The sequence below is a fragment of the Pholcus phalangioides genome, unplaced genomic scaffold (assembly GCF_987345545.1).
Source record: "Pholcus phalangioides strain wild (caught in Gottingen) unplaced genomic scaffold, Ppha-v1.0 ptg000015l_1, whole genome shotgun sequence".
NCBI lineage: Eukaryota > Metazoa > Arthropoda > Arachnida > Araneae > Pholcidae > Pholcus > Pholcus phalangioides.
In genome coordinates this window covers 5,016,995-5,034,626 of record NW_028301608.1, presented here as the reverse complement: position 1 = coordinate 5,034,626, position 17,632 = coordinate 5,016,995, and the positions used below count along the sequence as shown (strand labels likewise).

At 33.7% G+C, this 17,632-nt stretch overlaps 1 protein-coding gene across 2 annotated transcripts in view; it reads left to right on the top strand.

The window, feature by feature from the left end:
• Nucleotides 1–17,632, top strand: part of Grp170 (hypoxia up-regulated Grp170 co-chaperone protein) — a 53,248-nt gene that overhangs the window by 28,834 nt on the left and 6,782 nt on the right. For both annotated transcript variants that reach the window (XM_089242652.1, XM_089242653.1), the window contains exons 15-20: nucleotides 782–817; nucleotides 5,936–6,105; nucleotides 6,506–6,716; nucleotides 9,533–9,751; nucleotides 10,685–10,901; nucleotides 11,533–11,610. In XM_089242652.1, the coding sequence (XP_089098778.1) occupies nucleotides 782–817; nucleotides 5,936–6,105; nucleotides 6,506–6,716; nucleotides 9,533–9,751; nucleotides 10,685–10,901; nucleotides 11,533–11,610 (931 nt within the window). The remainder of the gene's footprint in view (nucleotides 1–781; nucleotides 818–5,935; nucleotides 6,106–6,505; nucleotides 6,717–9,532; nucleotides 9,752–10,684; nucleotides 10,902–11,532; nucleotides 11,611–17,632) is intronic.

Sequence of the window (17,632 nt, the reverse complement as noted above, 5' to 3'; positions counted from 1 at the left end):
TGATGTCTCGAAGAAATTTTTTATGTTTGCGAATTTGTTATCAAACTTTGAGCATTCATTGAAATATAAGTAAAGGCACTCACACACGAGGCAATATGAAAAAATTTCTAAAAAATCGGAAGTAAAAACTAAGAGTGTGCAATTGAATAATCGACGTTAGATATACCCAAAATTCCAAAACGAACACGGCTATACGTGTTTCGGAACTATATGAAGTTCCTTCATCAGTAGCAGAAACAAAGAAAAAACAAAAACTCCTTATAGCGGGAGTTACTCGCTGTTGTAGACAAGAGTCAAATTCAAAAATTTATTTATATTTCGTATTATATATATTTATATTTCGCATTATATATATTTATATTTCGCATATTTGCATTATATGTGGTTTTTTTTAAATTTGACTCTTGTCTACAACAGCGAGTAACTCCCGCTATAAGGAGTTTTTCAATATTTTCTTTCTTTCTTTGTTTCTGCTACTGATGAAGGAACTTCATATAGTTCCGAAACGTTTATAGCCGTGTTAGTTTTGGAATTTTGGGTACATCTAATGTTGATTATTTAATTGTATTATCAAACCCAAAAGGTAATTCATTTCAATTAAAAGTGTGGCTTATTGCTTATTGAAACCAAATTTTATTAATAAAGAAGGACCTTATAAGAATTGGTCTTTAAGAGCATGTACAGTGTGTATTTCATTCTTATATTGTCTCTTTTGTATATGTTCGCATTATATGTGATTGTGTTTTGTTGCAAATAAAAAAACAAAATTATTTTCCTTCAGGATTTGAATGTTACTGCTAGTAGTCAATCAATAAATGTAAGTTCATGTATATTTATTTTCTTTTATTCACTGTGTTGTCATATCACTTTAATGTGAGAACCAAAATTTCAACTTGATCAATTATGATGTCTATGCAATTGTGCTGCAGTTCACAAACTAAAAAATAGTCCTTTTTTTGGCTGTAATTCGGGCCATCTTAAGAGCATCATGGACCCTCGGGTCAAGTGATTTTTTTGAGGCCCCCCTTCTTTTGGGAGCCCCCAGACCATGCCCAGTTGGACCCATGCATTATAAGACTATACTGCCTGCAATAATAAGACTACTTTTACTAGACTTATTGTAGGCTACTGTTACTGTGAAATGCACATGAACCTCGTAAATATTCTTTTCAAGAACTTCTAATGAATTGAAGCATGTGAATGTGCTGTGGGTGCCTGTTATGTATTTAACAAATGCATACATCTGTTTTCTGAATTTTGAAGCCAACTTATTCTGTCCAATATTACTATTAGAATAGTTTGTAAGTTTGTTGTTTTTGTCAGTTATTGTCTGTTGTATGGGGGGGGGGGTGTTATAATTAGACTGACACTACTTAAAACTCTGTGGCACCTGTTTTGGTGGACATCATTGAAACTTGATATATACGTTATGTGGACCGTAGAGTGAATTGGATTTTTTTTACTTCAAAATTTTTCTTTTTTTGTGATTTATTTTTTTGAGAATATCATTAAATGAAACAATTTTTATTGTACTGTGTATATATATATATATTGGACTCGTATAATGGTAACGCTATATAGTCCAAACTATTAGTTTAATTTCCCCTTCCTAAAAAAATATTTAAGAAGTAAATGGGAAAGCAGTATACTTTACACAACCTTGGAAAAGATTAAAGAACAAGAAACATAAATTGTAAGCAGGAAATTTAATCTAATAGTATTTTTTAATTTTCCGTAATGTTACTGAAAACTTCTGCAGCAGCAAATCATTCCTACCTAGAAGTATGTGTGAAGACTACAGTCTTCATGCAAGAGTGTGTCTCCATCCAAGGTGTAGCATCCACATATTGGCTGATAATTGGAGGAGGAGTTTTATGCTCACTTTGAAGATGCTTGGGTAATTTCAAGAAGTGTTCAGAATACCCGGTGTCCTCATTCTCCAGATTCAAATTCCTGTGAATTCTGGTTGTGGGTAATTCCTGAAACAGGTACATGGAGGAAGCATATGGACTGCCTGAATCGAAAGCAAACATAACGCGCCATGTTGCTGCAATTCCTCAAGAAACACGTTACTGTTGAATATGCTATAGTGGGCCTTGAACACGTGATTGATGCAAATGAAATGTACATTGAACAAATACTGTCATTAGATAAAGTTCTGTGTTTAAAAAATGCATTTCTTTTTCTTTAAGACCAATTTTTCACAATCTGGTGAAAAAGTGAACTTTTTAATTTGTTTTTTTTGCCATGGTCCATATAATGCATATACCATGTTTCAATATATATATACACTGCTGGCCACCGTAAATGCAACACCCTGAAGGAAGCATGCAAATAATATGAAATTTACAACATGCATTAGCGGAGGTGAGATATGCAAATGATTAGAATTTCAGCGCAGACGCACATCACGCGCGCCTATGGCGCCACTTCAAAGCGCTATTTAAGGCTTGGAGATTTCGACGATTTGAAGTACGGCAATTGTTTTTTTCTTGTGGTTTTTTCAAAAAAACGATCAATTATGCCTCGTAGAAAACAGCGATCATCTTTTGATCAAGTATCCGAGTTCGACAGAGGAAGGATAGTGGCCTACCGAGATTGTGGATTATCTTTCAGGGAAATCGGTAGTCGTGTTGGACGAAACCAAACAACTGTAATGCGGATATGTGATCGTTGGATGCAGGAGGGTACGATGGACCGACGTGTTCGATCGCATCCACCTCAGTGCACCACTTCACATGATGACAGGCGTATTGTGCGTATGGCAGTGACGAATCGCTCAGCCACATCACGAACCATAGCACAGCACATTCAGTCTGTACCGCATCATCCAGTGTCTGCGCGTACCATTCGACGCCGTTTACAGCAGAGTGGTCTGTCCGCAAGACGTCCATTGTTTCGTCTATCCTTGACGCAGAACCACAGACGTCTCCGCCGCCATTGGTGCGATGAAAGAAGGATGTGGACGGCACAATGGAATGAAATTGTCTTTACTGACGAGTCACGCTTCTGTCTGCAACACCACGATGGTCGGATTCGAATCTGGAGACACCGTGGAGAGAGGATGCTGAACAGCTGCGTTATGCACCGCCACACTGGTCCTGCACCGGGTATTATGGTATGGGGCGGTAATGGATATCACTCTCGCACTCCTCTAGTACGCATTGCCGGTACTTTAAAAAGCCAGCGCTACATCTCCGAGGTGGTGGAGCCAGTTGTCCTTCCTTACCTTCAGGGCTTGCCCACAGCCATATTTCAACAGGATAATGCGCGACCACACGTGGCACGCATTGTCCAAAGGTTCTTCGTCAATCGCCAGATTGAATTGCTTCCCTGGCCAGCTCGCTCTCTGGATCTTTCACCGATAGAAAACATGTGGTCCATAGTTGCTCAACGATTGACCCAGATTACATCCCCAGCTGCCACACCAGATCAACTTTGGCAACGCGTGGAAGCTGCTTGGTCTGCTGTACCCCAAGAACACATCCAAAGTCTCTTTGAATCAATGCCGAGGCGTGTGACAGCGGTGATCTCCAACAATGGCGGCTACTCTGGCTACTGATTTTGGCAGGAACCACACTTCACAGAAGTCTATAAATTTAATCATTTGATGCTTGGTCAACATGTTATCTACAAAATAAATATTGTTGCGATATCTCTTGTCTTTCTTGGTGTTGCAATTTGGGTGGCCAGCAGTGTATATATGTTGGACTCGTATAATGGTAACTCTAATAACTACTACTCTTCTACTAACTATTCAAGAAATACTCTACCATAAAAGGCCCTACATGGGTATGAGTAGTGTCTGTGAATTTTTTTTAATGTTGTAGGTTTGTCTTCTTTGTGGAGAAACTTGATATGCATAATAGCAAACTGGACTTCTATTTATATTTCAGTTATATAGTCGTAATTTTGATTGATTCAATAACCAATATGAAGTTTGAAAAATTCTGTATCAAACTTTTTTATAATTTTCATGTTTAGAAAATCTGTTTATTAGAAAATGAAAATTATATCAAATGTTTTTAATTAGGTTAAAAGAGTTGTGCTTTTCTATTTCATTTTTTTTAAATGTTTTTATTTAAAGTTGAATAAAATTGAAATTATTCAATAGAAATAAATTTAAAATATTTTTATTTATTAATTTAGGCTGCTGAATTTATATCAATATTCATACTTGCTATAGGTGTATTTTTGAAAAAAAAATTCCCCAGGTTTTTTCTCCCATTGGAAGATTTACCTATTTTGGTGTTAGTTTGTATTTGTTCATTTTACACATTAACTGGTTCTGTAAAATAATCCTTCGAGACAAAATTATGTGAAGCGAGTGGAATATAACATGAGTAAGGGATAGGAATTTTATTTAGAAGGATAAAAAATAATAAACTCCCTGCAGCAAAATTAATTTTTGTGAATTGAAGCTCGTAAATAAATCTTGCGAGTTTAATTATGAATGAGTTGAGTAAATTTATGTCTAGCGTCTTCAATCAGATGATGAATCAACTGGTTTTGTTTACTAGGGATCTTTTCTGTTGTGAACAGCCTGAGAGGATAGGCTGAAAGCTAAATCTCTGCCGTTTCATCAAAAAAGTTAAGCTGTATTTTTGTCTTTCAAAAAACTTTAGTAACAAAGCCAGAAAATTTTGAATGTGACAATTGCAAATATGACAATTCTATTTTGATTATTTTCAATTTAAGTTCTGATGGCATTGTCAGTGTGTCACCAAAAAATAAGTTAATTGATTAATGATTAAAGTATTGATTAGTTAGCATTGACAAGTTAGATTTTATCTTTTCATCAATATCTACATTCTCAAATCCAACAGATTTTGTCGTTTTAACTGTCATATCTTTGCTTTTAATCCTGGATGTGAGTTTGCAAAATTTGGCCTATTTAATGTTCAATTTAAAGGGTTCCCTTCCTTGCAATCTTTTATAAATTAACTTTTCAAAATCATAAAATCACGCAAGAGAAATCCTGTGAAGTGATGGATATGTGTGAAACTGCATAAATGTACAGTGAAACCTATCTAAGACTGACACCGTATGAGACAGAAACCTGTCTTAAATAGAATCAAAATTAGTCTGTTCAATAATTAGGGCTTTTATTTGCACTTTTACAAAATATATATATATTTCAGTCTATTGATGTTCTGTTTCATACAAGTTTCACTACATGGATATATTCTTTGTCTAATCTGAGCTATCTAATTATACTGTGATCAGTTTGACCACATTGTATTTTAGAATTTTTCTAAGTTTTTAGAAAATTTGTGAATTGTTGAAATTGTTATATCAAATTAAATATTTGTTTTTAAAATTAAAATTTGAACAAGAAATATGAACATATCTCTTATAATACTTAAGTACTAATATTTGAATGCTTATTTTCTAGAGCATTGTTTTTCATCAAATGTAAAATCGTGATATTTTTGCAAGACAACTCTTCAGTTGTCTTGGAGGGAAAACATTTGTCTCTTCAGTTGTCTTGCAACTGAAGAGACAAATGTTTTCCCTCCCACCCCTTTGATTCACTGCTCCTATTTTAAACACCTGTACCTGCTTATGTTCTGACTTTTATCGTTCAGCTCGTTTTCCATTTTCGAAGGGAATTTATTACTGAGCTCTGATTTCAGTTTTCTCAGCATCTCATCTACATTTCCAAATGCAACAGATTTTTGTCATTTCAATTATGCCATGTCTAATTTTCAAACTTATTTTAAGAAAATAAATGATTACAGTGAAAATAGAGGTTAAATTTCACAGGTTTTTTTGTTTTTACTTTTACATTACTTTTTCGAAATCATTCTTATGACAAGAATGTGTAAAACATGAAATATACCTGAATGAATAAAACATTTTTTTACCTTTCTTACTTCTGTAATTAAACATTAAATCTGTCTATATCAATTCGTTATGTTTTTTCCCATTGTAGGATACAGCAGCTGCTAACGAAACAAAACAATCTGAACCATCAAAGAATGAAACAGATTCACAGAAGAAAGAAGTCAAGATGATTGTGGTGAAAGAACCACTAGAACATCAGAAAACTTTATCTGACCTCGAAAAATTGAGTGTCAGTCAAGCTAAAGAATTGGTGAAAAGGTTGGCAAAAAAATTTTATGAATTAAATTTTTGAAAAATATAACCAATGTTGAGATGCATAAAGTTAAAAATATAGAGATCCTTTGTGTAAATTTATAGAACTTAAACAAAATACCTATAGGTTCATCAGGGAAATGATTGATTTTTTAAGATAAAGCAAAAGTTTGTTTTATTCAGCATTCTTTTATTATTGTAATTGTTTATTTTTAATGTTTGTCAGAAATTATTTCTTGTTTAAATTTTAAATGAACGAAAGAGTTAGGCATTATTTTAGAGCTTATTTTTTGCCAAAAAAAAAGTTAAAAATTGCATTTTATTTCTTCCCGTTGATTTTTTTATCAATCATTTTATCAAAAATCATTTAAAAAAAAATTCTGCAAATCATGATCTGATATAATAGGCTCGAAGAATTGGATGCCCGTGATCGAGAAAAACTTGATAGAGAAAAGACCAAGAATTCACTGGAATCTTTCATCATTGAATCAAAAGACAGGTTATATAGAGATGAATACGAACAAGCTTTGACCGGGACAGAAAAAGATGAAATCACTAAAGCTCTTTCTACAGCTGGTGACTGGTTGGAATTTGAATCAGATGATGCTGGAACCGAGGTAAGGTGTAACTTTTTTTCCAAACTTTGAAACTCTTCTTTTTTTACTCTTATGTTATCTATCATGATAACAAAAAGTTGAGGTGCAATCATAACTAAAGGTTTTTACCCTTATTTAAAATACAGTAAAACCCTCTTAATGGTCACTCCCTCTTTTAAGGTTAAATAATTTCCCCTTAAATAATAAAAGTATACTTTTCAAACCCCTGAATAACAGTCACTTCTCTTTTATGGGAGAATTTTTTGTCCTGTCGGTGTCTGTAAAAGAGAGGTTTTACTGTAATAATGAGTTAACGGTATTTTCAAATTGTAAATGCATTAAAATTTTAAATATTCTGAATGACTTAATATATTGCACAAATTTAATTTTATGTTATTTATGTTCAGTTTAATTTACTAAAAAAATATTTTAAGGATCAATTTTACTGAAGATAATACAGTGAAACTCTTATATAATGATACTCAGTGGACTGACTAGCGAAACATGTTGTTATAGATGGGATGTATTAACACGAAAAAAAGTGCATTCGAATTGAAGATTAATATTGTTACACAGGTGATTATCATTATAGAGGTTACTGTATAGCGGTAATGTGTAATTTTCACTGTATTTATCTGTGTGTAAAATTTGGAAGATGTAATACAAATACTAGGAGTTTTATTGATTCTGTTAGTATTCTCTCTAGTTAGTGTTGGAAGGACATATAATTTAAGATAAGAATATTTCGTGATTCAGCCTATTCATTTGTTCTGCTTAGTCTTTGAGAAGTCTTTACACTTGTGTTTACTTAATATAGTTAACTGTTGATATGAGTTAATGTTATGATCATATTTAAAATAGAAGAAAAATTTATAGATTAAGTTTGTATTATTAGTTAGCAATTACTAGCTTTGTCACCTGTAATACGAAGGGCACCCAAGATTAACCAGAATTTCCTTACGGTAAGCGGAGCATCCCTAGTATGTAGTTCTCACACTAGATAAGCATAAAACCCACGCTTCCTGAATCAGTGTGTGAATTGGTGTGTGGAAAGGTTATGTTTGGCATCTGAGTTTTTTATGTGGAAGTTGTTTAGTCTGTTCCTCATTTTTGGTCATGGCGAATTTATTTGAATAGTGCCGGACTGTCCTTAGTAGGAAGCTCTGGGAAAAAAACAGCAGAAATTGTTGGGATTTTAGAAATAGCTTACTGGGGGGGATATACTGCTATAGATAAAAGTCAAGTGTACAGATGCTTTTTTACAGTCTAAGCTGCTAAGAAGATTGCACAACAGTGTGTGAAGAAAAGACCCAATATATGAGAGATGGGTGATTGGTTTTTGCATCATGACAATGCTCTGTTTCACACATTCGTCACAGTGCACCAATTGTTAACAAGAAAAAGTATGACTCCTGGTCCTACTTGGACTATTCACCTGATTTCCCCAGACTGTTCACCTGATGAGCTGTGTGCGACTTTTCTTTATTCCTTGAACATTGACCTGAAATGAAAGCGTTTTGTTCCAACATGGACAAGGTTCAAACAAAAATAATGGAGGCCTCAACAGATGAATTTCAAAAATATTTTCAACAATTTAAGAAAAGACTCAAGTTAGTTCTAATGGAGAGCCCTTTGAAAAAAGGGAATTGAATTTTTTTTTTAAATTGAATAAACAAGAAAAATTGTAAACAAAAAAAAAAAAAAAAATTCCTGTTACTTTTGTGTACCCCTCTCATTACATGAAATCTGAGTAATTTTACAGTGAAACTTGCTCAAGTCTAGTCAATGATCAGCACTTTTTCAGTTGCAAAAAAAACCTTTTTTAAGACTAAAAAAGTTAATGTCTATTTTTTTAAGACAGAACTTTAAATATGTCTTGTTTTCATATTAGTCTTTTTTTTGTGGGAAAACTTGTTAAAACTGAAGAATTTAATGGACTAATTGTCATTTTAGTTGTTTTGTCATTTTAGTAATATGTTGGGTTGTTTCTGTCAGCTTTGTTAGGAAATCCTCTCCTCCTTTGAAACTGGTAATGGGAGGGTTTTCTTGTATATTGAAAATAGTTTGGGCGTGTAATAGGGCAACTTTTTGTTTAAAAGTGATTGGAAACTCTTTTTAACATTTAATTTAGTGTTGAAACTTGTCTGAACCAAGTTTCCACATTTCTTAAAATTTGGCTAGTATATTGTGGGACAAGTGTCAATTTTGTATCCCCCATGCCATGACCAAAGCATCAGATGTCATGTCGGCAAATGCCTCAACTATTAAAATCATTCATTCCCAAGTCTTGAGATCCAAGCTTCAACTGTGAAATAAAATTCATAACAGTAGAAGACACAAATTAATTGTAGGTCGTACACAAGTAACAAGAAAGAAAAATTACCATTAGGAAATCTAATTTTATGAGGTCTTTGAAATCAGCCAATATCCGAGGCAAAGATTTTGATTAAACCACCATTTCTGTATCAGCAGACAAAATTTTTAAAAATAAATATAAATATATGTCTGGCTTTGTACACGTACATTTATTATATTAGAAGAGAAAAGGGATGGGTGGGAGGTATTGAAAACTTAGCATTTATTTTTGTATTTAAAAAACATCAAAATTTGTTTTAATTTTCTGGTCTTATTACTACTACTAGATCTTCAGGTTCAACTGTACAATATTATAAATTATGAAAAAAAATTTGTCTATTTAAGAATTTTTTTAATGAGAACTTTTTTAATGAGAATTTTTTTTTGACTGAACTGAAGAATTTTAAGTAGTCTCAGAAATTTTTTAACTATTTACTGGGATGAATTCAAAGTACATTGAATGCAATTTAACTTTTTTTAAGGTTTTCCGGAAAAAACTTTCAGAACTGAAAAAGCTGACAGTCAGCTGGTTTGAAAGGGTGAAGGAACACCAGGAAAGACCAGAAGCTGTGAAAGCTTTAAAAGACATGCTGAACATAAGTGAAATATTTTTGACAGGAGCGCAAAACATGACAGAAGAGGAGCAAATATTTACACCCGTTGAAATAACAACATTACAGAAACTCATAGTTGATACCCAAGTTAGTAAATATGAAATTTTTTATAAAATTTCAATTTGTGATTAAAAGATAATAAAAAATATATAAATATCGTAACTGGTTTGTTTGATAATGGATAGTGTTCACCCATCAGTTGTTTAATCTACATTAGTGTCTTTTATAAGCACTTACCTTATGCAGTCCAGTGGTTAGGATTCCTGGCTTTCACACATTGTGTCCAGGCTCAATTTCTAGCATGGCAAGTTAATTTTACGATATGACTGGAGTTGGTGTTTGCTGAAAACAAAGATGAACACTTATCCAAGAATGCTTTGATCACATATAGTGAACTAAAAAAGACCCCCCCCCCCCTATGTTGTATTATAATTATCATAATTGCCTTTGTGTACGTATACAGATTTTGTATCGTTTAATTACTCTTCTGCTTTGTACTACTACTAGTGCATGCATAGACTACACATGAATCTTGTAAGCATTTCTCTGAGGGATTTCTAATGAATTTGTGCATGCCAGAAAGTAGCACATGTATGAGAGAGGGTCATTGCTGTCTGTGACATATGTATTATGCATGCATCTTTAAAGGAATATTGTAAGAGGTTTTTTTCCATCTGAGAAAAGGAAAAAATCACATTTTTCCTATAATGTTACAATGACTGCTTCCCATCTGATGTCTCTGCATTAAATCTCTCACTACATGCTGTGATTGTAGTTGAACCAGTTTTTTTTAGGCATTTTATGCATTTTTTTTTCACTGCACTTCCTTTCAAAAAAATTAATGTATGGTAAGTACCTCTGATAGTCAAGGTCCTACTGTATGAGTAGCACCATCAAATTGTCAGTACATTTGAACTATGAATAAATCAAGTATATCCAGATTTTTCAATAGCATTTATGGATCACTGTAAAATTTATTTATAGCCATTGTGATATTTAAGTTGCATTTGACTTTTTCAGAAATGGCTCAAGGATAATTTGGCAGAACAGGATTCTTTACCTCTTAATTCTCAACCAAAACTGACAGTGAAACTTATAAGTGAAAAGCTAGCTAATTTAGACAGAGAAGTCAAGTACTTGCTGAATAAAGCTCGTTTTGCTAAGCCATTGAAGAAGAAAGCAACCACAGAAGCACCATCTGATAAAACTGCTGCAGCTAACGAGACTAAACTAGAAGGTACTTTTTACCCATTTCATTCTTCTCTTACTGGTTCTAAAACAGGACATTCTCTCAACACACTCTCTTGAGTTTAAATAAGTAGAAGTCAAGTGAGAATCAATTAGAAGTAGAAACATTTGAAGTAAGCAATTGTAAAGCACATTATCAAATTCTTTCATCACTATCAGGGTTGTCCATGAAAATAATTTTGAAGGGCAGTTTCACTCTTCTCCAAAATTTTCATGGAGTATTGTTTTTTTAATGAAAAACAGAAAAATAACTGTTTAAATATTCTTTAAGTTTAGGTAATTTTCTAATTTAAAAAATTACATAAAATTTGAGGTATTTCCATTTCCCAACTAAATTTAGAAGACTGAAACTGAATTTTGATGCATATCGGCAAACACTGAGCACTGTATTTTTTTTTACTTGTGAATTCAGAAGTTTCAAGATTAGAAAATATCAGGTAAAAAGTATATAACACAGATGACTATCATTGGAATGCAAACTACTTTAGTATGCATAAAACAACTTTTAATTTTTTTTTATCCACCGTATATAAAAAAATTAACTAATAAATTGTAGTCTTTTGATGGCAGAATTTTATCCTTTTTTTTTTTAAACTTAATTATTTATCCTTTGTTTTTAGATGGTGATAAAAATGAAACAAAGCCAGACATTCCAGAAACTCCAGAGGTTGTAATAGAAGAGTCTGAAGGAGAAACAGGTGATTTTCAATTATTCATTTTCTAGACATGGGATATTTTCAAAATTGTTTTCTTCTATGATTTTCAGAGTTTTTTTATGTATATTTCTTACTTATGATTAAAAACAATATTTTACTGCTGCAGAGAAATGTTGGTGTCCCAAAAGTAATATGGGATTTTGCTTGCTTTTGTTTTCCCATCATTTGATAAGAATCAGAATAAGTGCAGGGGTGCAAGAGCTGCACCAATTGCGCCAAACTGCGCCGAAACAGTTCCCTTGCTACATGGTGCGCCAAGGCGCCGAATCCCTGCGCATTTGTGGCAATTCTTGTTTCTGGTTCGCGGAGGTACCGCTAATGCACTGTAGTGCGTCAAATACCGGGAATTTAGGAAAAAGAAGCATGAAGATTTCGTTCACGGGACGCGTTCTTTTTGAGACACGCAAAAAAATACGGAGGGAGAGACTAATTTTTTTTTACACTTCCCACCATGTACCACAATCGCGTTATGTCGTGACCTTGGAAAGTAGTTCTACTACCTTGAAATATAAAGTCCTGTACTATTATTGGTTAACCGGCGGTCTATCAAAGTCCCTGAATGAATATGCCGAATTTTCAGATTTCGGAGACAGTTTTTTCTCCTTATATACTATAACACCAAACATGGCCCCCGCTCTGTCCCTTGCGGGATATAAGCGGATTACCTTGCGGCTGGGCCATGCTGGAAGCGGGTTATATACTGAAAATTACGGTAATTTTGCGGCTGCCAACCTGCGTTCAAAGACCGCATACATCGAAAAGAGGATTGGTTTACTTGTTTAAATTACCGACATTTTTCGAAGATCATTGGAAAAAAATGGGATCTGTTAAAACTCCAGCTAAAATATTCGTAGTTTTGTCATCTAGTCACTATGCGGTCGTGTGATTATTGTTGGCAGTTGCCGATCATGGCAATTTCACATTGCGAAAATCCGGATTTGGTGAACACGGGCGGCTGGAGGAAAACAATTTCTACCCATGCGGAATCTGTTTTTGGCGCTACTGACGGAGTTTTTTTTGTTTTTGTTTAACAAAGCTTTTTTCAATTCCATTTGGCACTCCTCCTAGGGCGGCGCCCAATATGGCAGCACTGTCCGCCACTGCATTGGTGGGGGAGGGGCATGCTTTTAACAATAGTCAAGGGAAGGAGTTTGTACTAGGAGCATGTGCTCATTTTACATAACTTCTGTGAGATACCTTTTTTTTATATTAATGTCCTACCTTTCCAAAACATGTTGTTGGAGAGAATGAAACGTTTGCACTCCCTCTCGTGCATTGCTGGGATGGTACATTACTCCCTCACGTATTGCTGGGATGTTGCTCAACTTTGTATCACCAACAAAACTATTAATTATGTGGGATGAAGGGGTTGCACTACAATGCAGATAATTACAAGTGAAATCAGTTCAGAGAATAGATAGATATTGGGCAGACATATTCAAACTTTATAACCTTGAAAGCAGCCCAAAGTTCAAAATTTTGCCAGTTTTGGTGAAGGCTTTTTTATCTTTAGCACATGGTAACGCAGACAGTGAAAGAGAGTTCATTGTTAACAAATAAATAAAAGTCTGTTCGAACATTGAAAAATCTGTCCATCCAATGCTTTAATGGAATAAGACATAAAATCTTATGTTCAAGGGCATGAAATATTTGAAAAAAAAAAATTGTCATTGAGATGCTGAACTTCTGAAAGCAACTCGTGATTCGTAATATATTAACATGCTATTAGGTTGAAAATTGTTTAAGTAAATAAGGTATTTATATTTTTCTCGTTTTTTGCATTTTGCTTTTAAATTTAATAATTCCTTTAAATTTTGTGAGAAGCTCATTTTTTTTCACGGAAACCATTATTATATTCTGCACACACTTTTTTTATATATCAGGATGAATAAGATTTTGGTGTTCAAGCAGCAGAAATTCTTGTTGCCTAGGTTTTTAGTATGCATGTTGCTTAATTTGAAAAGAGTCTCATAATTTTTATTCGTCATTTCAGTAATGCATGTTTTAGTAGCGACAGATAAGATAATTCAGAAAAAATTTAAATGTATTTTAATTTGTGAAGGAAATTTATTTAGAATTATTTGTTTCAACCATTTTTGGCAAAACTTTTGGCATTTCACAGAAAAATTACTCCTTATATTGCAGATATAGTTCGTTTTTAGTTCTGCTCCATTTTCAAAATTTCTGCTCCAAAAATGAAATTTGCTGCTCCAAAATAGATGAGGGGCACTTGCACCCCTGTAAGTGGCAATGCAATATGTGCACACATTACAGTTGATCAAAATGTAATAAATATCAAAATTAGGAGTTTGTCACGGTTGTTAAAATAAATTATGAATATTGGGGAAAGTTTTGTAGAGATTCAAACTATGTGGCATATCTCTGGTTGACAGAATGCACTAAATGCTATTAGCACAGAATGATTCAAAAGTATGAAACAGACAGTATCTGTGATGGAAGACAAGTTACTTGTCCAGCCTTGTACTGGTAGATAAATGTTCATGCAAGATACAATTTGTAATGTATATCAATATTCTCTGAACCTGTTCTCTTTTCATTGTCACCTTCTCCACTCACCTGCCACTCCCTTCTTGAGAAAAGAAAAGTTAGGAAGTTTGTGCTTCCTTCAAGTGTATATTTTTTGATGAAAAACTGGTGTTTGTGAAATAGATGTTTGACAATCAGTTATTCTCGTGGTGGTTCCCGAACTTTGGTAAATTCCTACCAAAGTACCTGACATTACATCGATAATTAATATTCTTGATTTCTCATACATGATTGACTACTCAACAATTTTGTGTATCACCAATAATCACTGCATCATCTGCTTTTGATAGTAAGTCCAATGTTGCTCAGTTATTTTGCAAAGTTGGGGCATTATTTTGCCTTAAATGCTGTTCCAGAGCATCTGCATTGTCAACTCACAACTATGTCTCTCACAAATGCAGTGCTAAGTTTTTGAGCAAGTATTGCTATCCAGGAATATGCTGTGTGAAACTACAATGAGTTCAAATGTTCTTTCGAAGATATTTCCTGTCACACTTGTTCCCATACTAACCTTGCAGTTAAATATTTTGGAGCCGTCATTCATCTGAACCAATCATTAGTTAATTTCATATATGTGGCTGATCTTGCGAGACAACTCAATGTCATAGCTCAAATTCAGTTTTTCAATTCTGAAATAGTGTATACTATTATGTAAAGACTTCCTTCAGACGTGTTCAAAGTTTAGTGGAAATTAGTTCAACCGATTTGACATCATTGATTCATTTGTGTACCATTTACTCATGCCAACATTGCCGATTTTGTACACAGTTTCAGTCCATGGAGCTACTTCCTTCGAACTGAGGTTTTTTTTTAGCACTAAGCTTCCCCTGCTCGTTAATGGCAACGCATGCCTCAGTCAGATTTTCAGTCATTACCAAACTTTTCGCAACTTACTTTACAAGCAGTACCAGGTACTGAAGCCAGAGTGATATATTCCACACCTGATGTTAATCAATCGATAACCCTGTTATACTAGAATGGGGGGGGGGGGTCTAAGATAATTCACATTCATTCATTCAAACTGAGCACAACTCTGCAGCTGGAATCAATCCTACAATTCCAAAAATTGCTGCAGATACTAGAAACGTTTACTCCTTTCCATTAATCTTAAAAACTGTTATTAAAACTTCAATTGATCTCGAAATTAACTTCCACGAGTGTGGATAAAAGTAAATAGTCAAAACATTTGCTCTCATGTTGATACAGCTTGTGAAAACAACGTAAGCACTAAACTGTTCAATCTGTGTTTCTCACATTCTCAAGCCTGACAATCCTCAGTCTAGTTTTTGGCCTCGTAACATGTGAATGTGTGAATGCTTCAATTTATTTCATTGTCAGTTAAAATCCAATCTTTCGTTTCCAATCGTAACTTTGATATTATATCCAACATGCATATACATATTCAATGCTTACTTGGTTTAGATTTTATCACATCTCATTGTCTTCATTTAGATTTTCAAAAATTATTATGGATATTAAATTCCTGGATGGATCATTCTGATCTCTTGGGAATATGTGAGGATCACGTTATTATTAAAAAAAATAAGTTTCCTGAATTTCGAACTCTAATTTTTTTAACCAATGAAAATTATGGTAAGCTTCATGATCTTAATTTATCAGATTTCTAGTTGCAGCCTCATCAGCAATATGAGCTGAAAATTTTTTTATTTTGCTTTGATAAAATGTTTTTAAGAAAACCTGGATGAATGTAAATTATATTGCATTCAATTGATACAGACCATCATTGATGAACTGGTCCCATGTAAACCTTACTGTATGAATTTTATAAAACCAGCTGCAATTTATTGTCAAGTGAAAAAGATGTTAGATTTGGGAGTCGAAACCAGTGCTGGTCTATGATAGTGTTGGTGGAGGAAAAGGCAATACGTTTTTAGATTTGATATAAATTACTAAAGTTACATCGAATAACCAGCATTAGTTCTCTGATACCTATTATTGATGATATTTTGGCAAATTTGACTACTACAAAATGTGCTACTGCGTTAGATTACGGAGTGGCTATTTTCAAGTGCTAATGCATTGGAATGATGTAGCAAAAACTACATTTACAGTGAAAGGTGGTCATTATGAATTTTCGCGGATTCCTTTTGGATTATCTGGAGCTCTGGACACTTTTCAAAGATTGATGAACAAAGTTCTTGTTCTGTTTGGTAAGTGAGTTAAGATCAGTTTAGATGATGTGATAATTTTCAGTGAAACTTGGGAATGTGTTGAGCATTTGCTTGAAATTTTCAAGTGTTCACTTTAGCCAGAGTAGCTTTAAATCTTTCAAAATGTGCATTTGCAAGATCGCAGTTGACATATTTAAGAGTTGTCATTGTCAGAGATGGTGGTCACCCTACGAATGAAAAAATAAAATCGATAACTCATTTCTGTGACCACCTTCCCTAACAATTTTCATGTTTCTTAGGCATGTGCAAATTGTATCAGAAGTTTATTCCAAATTTTTCAGAAATTTGCAAACCACTTCACCACTTGAAAAAAAAAACAATATCACTGGTTGCAAGTAGCAGAAACAATTCTGAAATTTAAAAACTGTTTTGACTTCTAGTCCAGTTTTGAAATTTGCCTCACAAAAATCCCCTATTTGAAATTCATTCTGATGCTGGAAAAGTTAGTATTGTGCAGCAATGCTGATACGAGAAAGTAATCTAATTATATACATTAGTCTTACGAAAGAAATTACAGTGCTACAGATTTATAGTGCTTAGCTGTAATTTTTGCACTGAATAAATCCTGGCCACTTTGCAATAGTTTTCCTGTTGTGTTGAATGATGCAGCACTTCCTTATTTGTGCTCTAAAGATTTGAGTTTTCGTGTGCAGAGATGGGCTATTCCATGCATGCTAACCTTCGGACCAAGCCTCTCTCTGTAGTGGCAATGTTTACTGATGGGAGAGGGAGACCCCCTATTTTGATCATGCCTATTTCAAAAAATTCAAATCAATTTTCTTATTTTCTTCTTGATCTTAGTGAGCATTTAATCAGCGCAGATAAACATTTAAAATGGCATTTTGCTTAGGTTTGGGCCTGTTTGCTGTGAGTATTCCTCATGAAATAATGAAAGCTCTTCGATTTATTGGACCAAGATGCTATCGATGCTTTATCATCATCGACACCCTTCTCTCGCTTCCCTTATAAAAACTTATTCATAAAAAATTTTATGAAGAAACTTGGTAAATTATTAAACTTCTTTTTTTTTTTTTTCCAAATCAGCAGTTAAGTTTTTAGTATAATGGCCCACCTTGTGATTCAACTTGCGAATATGCAGACAGCTGAACAAAGCAAACCTTTACAACGACTATTAACAACAAGATTACTTTACTTCATTTTAAATTCAGCTCAATATTCAGTCTTTTTTGCTCAATAGGATAATAGAATTCATAGAAATCTTTGATCAAAAACAATTGCTTTTAAAAAAACAGACTTCTGTAGTT